General features: G+C 48.4%; 2 protein-coding genes across 2 annotated transcripts; one reads left to right on the top strand and one right to left on the bottom strand.

The window, feature by feature from the left end:
- Positions 1-194: 194 nt before the first annotated feature.
- MGYG_04073 (hypothetical protein) lies at positions 195-2174 on the bottom strand (the record flags this gene model as incomplete). The annotated part of the gene is made up of 3 exons (XM_003173852.1): positions 195-1168; positions 1236-1773; positions 1836-2174. The coding sequence occupies 3 exons, from the start codon at positions 2172-2174 to the stop codon at positions 195-197; spliced, it is 1851 nt and encodes a 616-aa protein (XP_003173900.1).
- Positions 2175-8119: 5945 nt separating this feature from the next.
- On the top strand, positions 8120-10760 carry MGYG_04072 (heat shock transcription factor; the record flags this gene model as incomplete). Its single annotated transcript, XM_003173851.1, has 2 exons — positions 8120-8568; positions 8708-10760. 2 exons carry the CDS (start codon positions 8120-8122, stop codon positions 10758-10760), a joined length of 2502 nt encoding a protein of 833 aa, XP_003173899.1.
- Between the last annotated feature and the right edge of the window lie 2388 nt (positions 10761-13148).

Below are 13148 nucleotides of genomic sequence, written 5' to 3'. Positions count from 1 at the left end.
GCATGGCGTCGTCAGGTGCGTATTTTGAATTGAAATTGTATATTAAATTAAGTCTCATGGGCTTTAACTCTTTGTTTCGCTTATGTCTTTTCTTCGTGTCTTCGTAGGGGTCATGGATTCGTTCAGTATGGGCATACAGAGTTATCGATCGACTGGGTCCAGAATCTTCTATTGATTTTTATTTGTTGGTTCTCCTACTCAACAATAATTTCCACGCCGGGATTGCTTCTTAGCTCATCGCTGCCGCGCTGCTGGTGGCTGTTTTGGCGGCGGAATCCAGGACCTCGCTCCGGTGCAGGACCTCTAGGCTGTCTCACTGGGATTCGCTCCTGGCTTTGGTTACCATCAAATCCAAGTCCGATAGCACGGTTAGATCCGATAGCACCGGCAGTGGAGCTGGAGCCGTTGTTTGATCCCGCTGTAGTTGTGGGGAGGTCAGAAGGATCCCAGATACCGCGTGTGCGGCGAGGAGAACCAGATGGCCCAGTGACCGAGGTACCAAGTGATAGGCCTCCTAGACTGTTCACGAGAAGACTGTCATCGACACGCTGGATACCAAGAGATGAGCCTGATGGGGTGGGGGTGAGCGTGGGAGTGTTGGAGGCTCCACTGGTTCCGGCATCATAGGCCTGTTGCTGCTGCTGTTGGAACCGAGCACCGTTAGTTTGCAAAGCAGCAGGGAAGCTGGCAGAAGATGGGACGGGAGACGGGGTGAAAGAACGCAGGTCTGCAAACGACTTGGCAGCACGAAGGTTCTGGGAATTTGCGTATCCGCCCGGGCCTGGAGAATCTAGGACGTTCAGGAACGAGGACTGGCGCATGCTACTGCCATAAGCTTGCTGTTCATGGCGAGATTCCCCAAAGTCAATGGTAGCCGCACGGGAGAGACCACGGCGAGCAGCGTCAGAAGTGACTGTTGCCGGAATGGCTGGGACAGGGGGGCTGACATTAGCACCGGGGCCAGCTCGGTAGACGTGCACCTGACGCTGGTCTCCTGTTCCCCGGGAAGTATGGGCAAGGCCCATGTTATGAGAGATAGTATGTACTATCCGACGCTGGGCAGGGGTTAGATTTGTGCCAAAAATGAGAGCTTCTTTGCTAAGATCCTGTTTGAACAAAAGCAGCTGTGAGTAGTACTGCAGTGTCTGTGCATCATTCATATCAACCTCTGGAAACGGATGTTAGTACCGGTAAGACGGGAAACTGAAGATATTGTATGTTAAAAGGAAACATACCTAGTTTACCTGCGCGCTGAGAGACAGGCGAAGGGGAGGTGGTTGGCAGATGTGATGCCAATGAAGACATGGAAGTCTGATGCTGCAACTGAGAGGTAGCCATTGGCCTATGCTGTTCTTCAAGCTGGCCTCTACGCTCACGCTTTTCTCTCTCAATCCTCTCACGTTCCTGCGCGGGGAGCATTTTCTTATACTCCACTCTCAATTTCCTTCCCTGAAGCTCAAAATGGTTTAGCAGCTCGATCACAGTAGCTGTCTCCTCGGCAGAGGTGAAGTTTGCAAAAGCAAGACCGCGGAACACGCCGTTATCAAAATGGTAGTTGAAAGCATATGGCAACGGCAGATTCATTTCCGTCATAAGTTGTATCAGCTGCTCTTTCTTCACGGCAAAGGGGATGTTCTTAATGACAATGGCTGTTGGGATGAGTTCATCTTCAGCATCATGCGGATTCTCCGCACGAATCTGAGGAGATGGCTGATGTTGACCAGGGGCCAGAGAAAAAGAGTTTGGCAGACTGTTCTGTTGATCCAACCAGGTCTGTAAATGGTTAGAAAATACAACTATTGCCTCAATATCCATATCACAGAAACTCCACTTACTGTTGGAAGAGCGGTGCGTGAACGAACATTTCTCATCCTCGAAGTGGCAGTGGCAGAGTTAACCCCCAAGCCACCCAGACCGACACTGTTTGCATTCCACGTTTGAGAGCCTGATATATCATAAGGATATGAGCCACTCGGCATAGTAGCATTCAACCTGTCCAACGGATTTGTATCGTAACGCCCAAGCGGAGGCTCTTCATACAGAGTGGAAGACATCGGCCCGTAGGCGTCAAATTGGCGTGATGGCTGACGACGAAGCTGCTGTGGTGGATGGCGGTGGGAGCCCGGAGATCGGGAGGCGGACGAGGTGTTGTACATGTCCTGGTAACCACTCATGATGGGCAGCAAGTGTTTCTTCAGGAGATGATGGTGGTGATAAGGGATGGAACGGTTGTATTGGATAGCTGCAAGATCTGGCTAGACCTTATGGAATAAAGAGACTAAGCTGCAGGTCGGGCAGGGGTGTTGATGAAAACGAAAACAGGCCGACGCGCAGGGCAACGAATTCTGTCTAAAAGTATATCAGGCGGGTGGCGGAGGTCATCAGTTCGTCGAAAACGTCAAGGTCGTCAAGACAACGAAACAGCAAGCATAAGCTAGCCAAAGAGCTGAGTCGTCTGCATGCGCACTTGTATTGTTTTTGTTTCCGGAATGAGAGAAGGGGGGGAAGAGGTAGCAGTTCCTGGCTGGAAGCGAAAAAAAAAAGGCAGTAAGTGGTACAGCAGAATTGCCTGCCCGATCTCCTTGAAAGATATCTTCTTCTCCACTCCGTATGGAACTCAGTCGACGTGTGCGAGAGGTAGGGAGGTTGTTCGGTGTTGAGAAAATGGCGACTTTTCCCCGTGTCTCTTCCCTGACTAGAACCAGGTCAACACCGCCATACAACGAGTAAGCAACTGGTCAAAGTACCGAAAATGCGTCTCTATATCAAGAGGCGAGCCTGTTCAATAGGATGAACAGAGAACAACCGGCCGACTGAGCTGAGAGCTGGCTGAGGTTGCTTGGATTACAAGGGCGCAGGGCCTTCAGCAAAGGTCAGTCACCCCCGGTTCGACGAGCGAGAAGCGAGAAGCCTCGCAGGCGGAAACAACGGACCGAGCAGAGAGAGTTATCAAGCACGACAGCGAACTGCAGCGGTGTTCTGCAAGACGATGTAGATGGTGAGGGAAGAGGAAGAGGCAGAGGAGGATGTGAGGTTGAAGTTGGTGAAGGAGGAAGAAGAGGAAGAAAAAAAAAAGACGACGAGGTCCCAGGGCGGTCACGACGGCAGTAAAAAAAAATAGATGGTGGTGGTTTAGTTATGGTAATACCGTTACGGCAGACTAACAACCACCCACTCACCCACCAAAAAGACACGCAGGAACAGCACGACGGTCGGCGGCGATGAAAGGGCGATGGGTAGATGAAAGATAGTAAGTCGACCTCAGTGATGCAGGCAGACGTGCTAATTATGAATATTACAGCCTCTCTCCCCGCGGTATTGCCCCTTTTACAGCCAGCCGGAAGCAGTTCCTCTCTGCCCGTATAACTACCCAAACGCTCAGCCGAGATGATTCAGGGCCAGACGCTGTTTGAGACTCGTCCAGGGTGGCTATGCCAGCGTATTCTGGAAGTCTTGATGTCTCCGTCCGTACCTGACTCTTTCGTCTGTTCTTTGCCCCTTTTCTCCCTATTTTTTTTTTAGTTCCCCGACAGGAGGAACGGAGGGCTCCTCATCTACACCAATTCCATCCACAGACAACCCAAAAGACAGGAAAAAGAAATATTGCCAGAGACGGGCCTCAACCCAAAATTATGTTGTCGACCAACAACAGATCCCTGAAGGGCGGGTTCCAACGTTAGTTGGCGTATATCGATAGTTCGATGCAGCCGACTGGATAGCTGGGAGAAAGCGGAAGGCAAAGGGGAAAAAGGGAGAGAAAGACGAGTTGAAGCTCGCCTCCTGTGTTCATCCCCTTGCTCCCTCACGGCAAGGCCTGCTCGCTTGTTTCATTCGTTTAACTACGTCCATCTGCAACGCCCGCCACGGCCACTTGACCATGTCCGTCGGGCCCTGGTGGTGAATGTGACCAGTTCCAAGATGGTCGCCTCGGTGGCACTGAATTCTGACTACTCCGTACGGAGTACCTCTTGTCACTCCCTCCTTTCATTCCTTATGTATGCAAACACCTCCAACTGCCGTCTAATGAGAGTGTTTGTCATCACGGCTTGATATTAAACCCTCCGACGCTCGAAGCTGATATGGAATACGGAGTATAGGCGCCTAGTAACCTGTTTAAATAGCCCGCGCGTCTGCATCGCACAGTTACTCTCTCCTAGACACCCACGCTGCGTCTGCTCTCTTCAGCCAGTGCACACCGTACAAAAAAGAAACAATCAGAGAAAAGCTCCAGGTACTAATAGCTAATAGTTTTCTCAAAACACGACGATCACCCCAAGCTCGGCCCATGCGTACGATCGAGCAATAGTTTAATGCATGAGTCTGGAGACAAACAGGAGGGTGCTTCGTAGCTCTATATACATCGACTGGCTCCTTACTCCTATGATTCAATACGCAAACACCAAACAGCCTCTTCGCCCATCCCGCCCGTACATCTGTTATGCGGCTCAATCCTGGGAAAATGCATCAGGGGATAACACCCTTCTATCCTATCGCAGTCTTGCTGGATCTTGGATATACGCCACAACCTTTAGGACCAGACTGGTTAGTGACCAGAGCACCGTTCGCATCATGTGCTGATGTGTGTCACACAGCGTCAGAAAAACACGGTGTTCATGGACGCCTATCGATAGGACTACCCGGGTAACTGGGCCATGCAATCCTGACCTCGCATGATTTTTGTTTTGCTCTCCCCGAGAAAATTCGATGCAGTACTCCGTACGACCAAAACAAATGGCGTGGGTGACCTAGCAACAAAAATACGAAAGGAACACTTTTTTCATGACAATAAAATGTTACAGGGCTGATAATCGGCTCGATATTTAGTCCACGCTGACGGAGTAGAGAGAAGCTATCTAGGTAATAGTAGCCTTAACGGTAAGATTGTTATATAAAGTAGGGTATCAATAAATGGTACTTAATACTTGAGTGCCATAAAGGGTTTGTAGGTCGTTTGTCGCGGTATTTGATTGGTCTAGTTAGCTTGCTCTGAAATGTTCCCACGTCTGTGTTGCAATGTGATACGCATACAAGAGTGATCAATAAGTTTAGGTACACGTCTCCAGATCTGGCCTTGAAAACGTGACTGAGAAGCTTTAGCATTGATTCAATTTTACAAATGAAAAATGGAACCAACACTTAATGGAGAGGGTATCCAAAGCTCCAGGAATATTGTTATTTGTCTCGACTGGTACTTGTCGGGAACAGCCTCATCATGTATAATCTTCATTCGCTAAACTAACTAAAGACGCGTCGATGGGTTCGTTCTGCCCCAGGCTTCCGCGGGAAAGGTCTAATGAGAGTAAAAGTGCCTTTTTGACAGGTCAAGCTCTCCGAGAAGAGTCCAAGGCGATCACATACTCCCATTTAATTGAGCCTGGAAAGCAGTCGTTGAGACACCGAATATGACGCGGTGAAAGATCGCCATGGGTAAATTTGGTGCAGTCTCCAAGCTATAGATCATCGAAAGGCCATAACCACCGTAACCCGTTGGCTCAACAACCCCGGTTTGATTGACTCGAGTGACTGAAGTTCATCCATGTGGCCACGTAGCCGAGTGGGGGACCCCTTATATCATTCCATGGATATGGAAATACTCGACATGGGGGCGCCGGGGCATCGTTTCGTCCTGATGTTGCACGTACCATCGAGCCATTGGGCTCCTTGCGACCGAGGTATTCATGGTAGTGGAGCTACTGCCTTTGTTGCAGTACGGAGTACTCCGTAGCTAAAAGCTACCTATACTTCGGCTGGGACATCATATCGCTAGTATTTCATGATAAAAGTTGGAATCATGCTGAACACCCCCAAGGTGCAAGGCTATGGCTAGAACATCGAGGAAATATGACGATGGGTAAGGTAGTAATCTGCCATAGATTATGAGGCGAGCCGGTAACCGGCAAAATGAGTGGCCCCAATGAGGTATAATTCCCTGGAGTATATCAGGGTGTATAGAGGCACCCTAAGAACCCCCTGTCAGGGGTTGTGCCCGTCCACCGATAAAGCGATTGATTGACTCGTGTTGTCATTAGAGGTTGCAAAGAAATTTGTTCATTCGCTGGTTGGAGTTTACGATGCGGTTATTCCACGTGACAAGCGCGTTTGTCGGCTAATTGGCTAATATTAATCATCGATATTGAAATCTGTGAAAAATATGTTACAAGGTAAAAACAGGATACATAAAGGGGTGTTTTGCGGATCTGCTTTCTCTTTTTGAAGCTGAAGAACTCGAGTATCTTTCTAGAACAACCGTTGAACACGGGAAGTGAATGGATATCCCGTCTCTTAGACCGGTTTTGATCCACAAGAGGCGCTTAGCTCGCCGCCTAGCTCAACCTTATCCCTAGCACATTCGTGTGGTGTCTCCCACGCTCCATTAATACCTTATGTTATTTCCAATATATTTCTCATCCCAGGAACACTGGCCAGGTCAATTTTAGGGGAAAGTGGGAGCATCATACTCAGCCATATAGCGTGCTGTGCTGGCCCAAAATACCATGATCTGCGTGGCGAGACGGCGTTGTCCGTTTTGCCGTCTAGAAAAACAACTCATACCCTTAACCCTAACAGTAAGACATTGATCACATATTGTAGGGAATATCCATGGCGAAACATGCCTTAAAGCAGAAGTTATTCTTCAGGACAGTTGCGCTATCCACCAGGCTCGCGGATACTTCCGAAGAGCCAGGGATAATGCCAAGGTAAACTATTCTCCAAGAGGTGGACCGGCACAGTTTGAGATTGAGAACAGGCCTCAACGTGGCTTATGACAAGGTGGTCTCGTGCACTTGATCATGTCATCCTAACCAGCCTAAGAGCGTACCATGCGCGTCGCAAGTTGATGAAAGAGTTAAAGGAGGTAGAGCAGTTTTGCTGTCCCGCTAGTATGAAACAGAAGAGCGGTTGAGACATTCCTTGAGACACGTCTTGAAACGAGTCCTGAAGGGCTTTTGTGAGATAAAGCAGAAAGGCCTTTGATGGAGTTCTGTGTTGACAATAATGCTATTCATGGCTCTAGTACAGAGGGAGGCTACCAAGGGTCTGATTGTTTTCTATTGTTGTAATAGCCTGTTCCTAGAAGAGGAATATTACTGAACAATGCTCTGTATAGAGCTTATTCAGAGCTTGCTTGTCCTTTTCTACGCTGCCAGCCTATTCCACCAAATGGTTAGCCAGAGGCTAGCAGCCTTATCCAAAAGAATGTAGTTGCATAGCTTAACATCCTGGGCTGATTCTACTGACCGCGTCTATTTCTAGTGAAAGAAGCCAGGGACACACCTAAATGTCAGCTTGTCTTCCTCTGTATCTATTAAATATCACACTCTTCCATCTATCCTTTTCATTCTCCCTCTATTCCCTTCAACTTTTCAACTTGTTATTCATCTTTTTCTCGCTTCTCGGATGTACGAATAGAGTTAGCTGACTCAGCATCCGAGGCTTCTTCCGAGCCAACCAAAAATTGACATTTCGCCAAGCTTTCCAGACGCGATTTTGCCTATCTAACGTAATATCAGTTCTGCGGGAGACAGAACGAAAGTTGACTTGTTCTCCAGCGCATGTCAACAGATTCACTTGCCCTTTGCAGCACCAGCGCAACCGATCTTTCCCTCCAGAACCCTGATACTGCCGGCTTTACGTATTTCGCCTTGTTCGACTATCCTGTGACATTTCCCCCCTCGTTTTCTGCGTCCTGCAGGCGGTGTGTCAGAAGGCTTCGGAGCCTGCATGCGTGCTGAAGAGATAGGACGAGGAGAGTTAAAGATTATCACACCCATATCCTGCATCAAAAACCAAGGGCGCGGAGTGATTGATGGCAAATTTGGGTTCTCGAGGTGATCTGTCGAGTTTAACGGTCGAGTCCCACGCTCCCCGCCGAGTTTCCGTCGCATCGAACAGATAAGCCCATGACAGCACAATCAACGACGCCTATCATACATACGTATCTTTCCATCATATTAGCGACAACAGAACAATTTGCAATACTCGTTAAGCCGATACCGATACATCTTCGTTTCACGTGCCTTTTGTGCCTTTCCCGGGTCAATACTTCCATACGTCAGGGACACAACTAGCTCAAAGCTGGGGATCTATTATTATCTGAAATATCAAGATATCATACGTCATGTCATCTCAAAGCCTCTCTCGCAAGAGGCCTGCACCAGGAGCAACTCCGCTAGCTCATCAGCAGATGCCTCCATTACCGAACTTCCCAATTCCCTCTCAGCTTTCAAACGAGCAATTTCTACAACAGTGGGCACCCAACACAACAAGTACCGGTGTAAATCAGCCAAATCCTAATAGCGTTGCTTTTACAGCCGGTGATGATGGATCTGGGCTGATGTCGAATCAACTTACAAGACGGCCCGGAAACAACCAGATTATCAGTCGCGCTAGGATGGGAGACCAGAACTTAGTACCGATGATGGACCAAAATTCATTGAGCACAAATGATGTTAGCAATTCAGGGACCGGTGAGACCGAGGAAGAGATGAGACAGAGAGCTCTTAGAGTTAAGAAGGAAGCACAGGCCAAGCGGAAACATATACCTCCTTTCATCCAGAAACTGACCAGGTACGTTTCTATACCCGCCCTCTTTATCTACAAAAGCACCTAAATCTTTACTGACTGGTGGCCCATTAGTTTTCTCGACGATTCGAAAAATGCAGATCTAATTCAATGGTCTGAGGATGGCAATTCGTTCATTGTCCAGGATGAGGATGAGTTTGCGAAATCTCTTATACCGGAGCTCTTCAAAGCACAATAACTATGCCTCGTTTGTGCGACAATTGAACATGTATGGTTTCCACAAGAAGGTTGGACTATCAGACAACTCAATGCGAGCCAGTGAGAGGAAGAATAAGAGCCCCAGCGAATATTCGAACCCTTACTTCAAGCGTGGACAGCCCGACCTGCTGTGGTTGATCCAAAAACCAAAAAATGTATCTGGACAGGGCAGAGGAGGCTCAAAAGGTAGCCGTGTCAAGCTGGAACCTGACGTGGATGATGCTGAAGGCGAGGAATTTGGAGACGAGGGCGGCGGAGGTCCAAGCGGTGCTGGAGGCCGAGAAGACAAGGCACGATTCCGAGGCCAACTTGCTCTCGGATCTGGGGAAGGGACGCTGCATGGAGACCAGCTGACGGATGTCTACCGTGAACTACAAGCCATTCGACATCAGCAGCATGTTATCTCAAGCACAATCCAGAAGCTACGAAGGGATCATGAGCAACTTTACGAGCAGGCTGCGAATTTCCAGGAGCAACATACACGTCATGAAAACTCGATCAACGCCATTCTTACCTTCCTGGCTACTGTTTACAACAGAAGCCTACAGGGCCACGAGGGTGCTCAGGGGCTAGCCAGTTCATTTGCCGGAGCTATATCCCAAGACCACCAGGGCCTGTCAGGCAATATTGTCGATGTTGACGAACTGGCAGATAGTTATGAATCGGAACTCACTTCCAACCAGCCCCCGTTTAAGAAGCAAAGACTCCTCCTTGGTGCACCTCCTACTTGCGACGTCCAGAGTGGGCGCAATACCATGTCTCCAAATGTTACCAACAATCCGTTTGTGGGCCACCAACGCAGCAGCTCTGGTCCCCACAAGGCCAGTGTGCAGCCTGTCTCAGAGGTAGAAGAACTATTTGACCCCATCAGCCCGATGAACAGCACTGCTTCAGCTCAACAACAGCAACAACGCCAGGGTCAGCCCCGGCAGGCCCAGCCGCAGACACAGAACCAGAACCAGAATCAAAACCCTACACATCCCCATCCCAAGCACCAGGGCTCCCCCGGCCACCTCCCGCAACGAGATATCATGTCCCTTATCCAGAACTCCAACGCACGCAATAACTTCTCTACCAATCCCTCTGACTTTCCTACTGTGCTCTCCTCGCTCGAAACATCTGGCGGTAACGCGCCACTCACGCCCGCTCAGCGCGCTGACATGCTCCGCTTGATCTCGAATGAGAACAACGCTGCCCATCCGTCATCTGGTTCATCCCAGAACAATGCTCTAATTGCGCCCCATGCGCCTCAGATGCCGTCCAATTACTCAGCCCAACTTGCTAGCACACGTTCTGAGTTGGACAACCTGGTGAAGATGCAGGCGGAGCAGGCTAGGTCTGTGCAGCACCTTACCAACATGCTACAGCCGCTCAGCCCTACAGGGTCAATCCCAGGGATAGACAACAATCAGATACCGCCTCCACCGCTTGATCTAGACAACATCTTCAACAGCGGCGACTATTTCTCTGACATCCCGGGCGTCGAGAACTCTGGCAAGGACGGCCAAAACCAGACTCATGCCGCCGCAGCAGCGACAGCAGGAGGAAAGAACGATAACAACAATAATAACAATGCTACTACAACTGACAGCAACCAAACAGATGACTTGTTCGATTTTGACACGCTGGCCGCCGACCCTTCTCAGCCAGCACCCAACTTCTTCGATACATTCGATCACTTTGACGGCACGTCCAACAATGGCCTAAACGGTCTTGGCGATGTCGGCTCCGGCATCAACATGAACAGTAACAACAACAGTGATAATAACAATCTAGGTAGCGGCATGGGACACGATCTGGACCGCAACAGGATCACAGAGACGTTTACTAGCAGCGAGGCAACGAGCCCTGCCAACACTCTAGTTGACGATAGCCTGAATCACAGCCAGAACCAGAACCAGGCAGGAGATGGCAGCACAGCACACATCCGCAGCAGCCCGCAGATCATGCAGAGACGCAGTGCTCGGAACCAACGATGATAGGGATGATATATCATCTATCCGCCATACTTGCTCCAACCTCGTCTAACCTTCTACCTATGTTAGAGATTGCAGTGAAAGAAGATAGATCAACGCGTATCCGTATCACTCTCCCTTGCTCGTGTTAAAAAACAACAGCAATATATCAATACCCCCCAGTCCTAACTAATGAATCACTGCCTCTTTATCTACTTACTATTTTGAATACCCTCACTACTTACTGTCTTTGGTGATGACTAGAAAAAGTCTACTATGATAGCAAAACTACCAAAAAAAAAGGAGACAGCCTCAAACCTATCTCCTACCCGTCCCTCTCCTATCTCCTATTTCATACTCTACACTGCTTTAATCTACTTCTGGGCGTTTTGCTGCGACTTAAACGCGGCTATCAAAAACAGGTGGTTGTGGAGGAAGGGGAAATAAAATGACAAACTGCTGCTGTTGATACCTTTACTATATCCAATATCAAATCAAGCAATTAATACATTCTTGAAGAACACGTCTTGCTACCACCGTCCACTCTTCTATACCACCTGACCTCACCGTCCTTTGTCCTCGCCGCGCGTCCTCGTCTGCTGTCGTCATAGCAGGACAGGACATGACAAAAAAGGAAGGCTGGGCCCTGCTACTGCCAAACCAGGCAAGTCAGACTAGCAAATCAGAACGCGTAGCTCAAACCTCGCCTAGCCTCAGGCGCCTGCCAGAAAGATATAAAAAGACCCTCCTACTTCTCCTTCCTTCTTCTCCTTCTTCTTTCTTTCTTTCCTTTCTTCATGCTCGCTCTTGACAGCCAGCAAACCAGCTTGGTCGATCCTTCCTTTGCACGTCACTTTCTTCCCAGGCTGTACACAACAACCAACCTCCCTTTTCTTCCCCTTCTGCTTTTACCACCACCAACAGCGCGCTATATACATAGCATTCCACTTCTTCTACACCATACCAGCTTCTCTTACATTACACCATCCTCTTTCTCTACCTTCTTTACACGAGTCTATTTCCCAGCTTCCCTCGGGCGGCTTAGGGTGTCTACTCGTCCTTCTCGACCCAGTCATGCACTGGAATGTTCCACTCTGTGGAATACACATGGCTATGATGACACAAACAGAGAGCAAAGACACGCACTTGACCCTACTGCTTCGGCTTTAAGGGACTCGTTGTGAGCCTTGCCATACAAACAGCTTTTTCGATCTGAGCCTACCACACACATACAGACCCGTTCACTTCCCCTACACAACGCAACTATGACAACTTGACCCCTTTTACACATTTGGTATTTGAGTCTTCGGACGGTGACAATACTCATGCTCTGCCTTTTGTCTTGTTCGAGTTGGCGATTTTGAAGATGTTGGGCTTCCTATGATGAGACAGTGGAGCATATGCACATAGTTGTAAGCGCCGACAAAGGCCATACTAGCATTTCCACTCTGAGGAGCAGATGGTGGTTGGTGATGATGTTATTGATGATGTTGATGTTGCTGATGTTGATGTTGATACTTGTTTGTTTACTATTTGTCTGTTGACTACTATGTTGACGCTTCGTGTTTGTTTACCTATTGGTGTCGATGGTCAAGGGTCATGTCATATATATAGACAACCATCTCGAGTATGCCAATCAACTCTTTGCTACTCTATACTTTACTATGTTGACTTTACATTTATTCACTCAAGACGAATACGAGGCGGGCTAGTTCTTAGTTGGCTCTGCATCTGCAGACACGAGAAAACCACAAAGAAAATAACCGACCTTAGCTGAAGCCAAGCAACGAATAGTGATAATATAGCTAGCTAGCCGTAGAATATAATTATAAAGAGAAGTCGTGCAAGCCATCCGTTTTTATTTTATGAAAGAGATTTTAGTTCGATTGTTGAGAAAGAAACTGTTCCCACGACACGACATGCCCATCTACCATCCACTATTAAAACATTGCCCTAATATAACATAACAGAAGGAAGAAGCATCACATGCGAGAAAAAATGGAAAAAAGCATGCAAAGAGGATGTAAGAGAGAAGCAGAGGAGAGAGGATAGAATGAAGCTGGTTGAATTTGACTTTGGGCGGCCATCCCTTGGACTGTGCTGTGGGTATAAGAACTCGACCTGGAGAGCAGCAGCTTCATTTTTGTTTATCTGGAATCTACTGGCTTCTTCCATCCATCCATTTAAGCGTACAGACGCGCAAAACAGGCAAGCAAGCAAGGGTTAGAGAGAGACGGAATCTCTTTTTGGTTTTTTTTTTTCTTTTCTGGCATAAGCATAGCGTATACGTTGCTGTATTGTATAGAGAGAGATAAAATTGAAGCCCACGTCAGAGTAAGACCAGCGCGTGCAACGCGTAATTCATATAATAGCAACACACGAGGAAGCAAAGGTAAGCCTTAGTTAGCACGG

Source organism: Nannizzia gypsea, genomic scaffold (assembly GCF_000150975.2).
Source record: "Nannizzia gypsea CBS 118893 supercont1.3 genomic scaffold, whole genome shotgun sequence".
Taxonomy (NCBI): Eukaryota; Fungi; Ascomycota; class Eurotiomycetes; order Onygenales; family Arthrodermataceae; genus Nannizzia; species Nannizzia gypsea.
The sequence above is the reverse complement of the archived record's forward strand: the minus strand, read 5'-3'. Positions and strand labels throughout refer to the sequence as shown.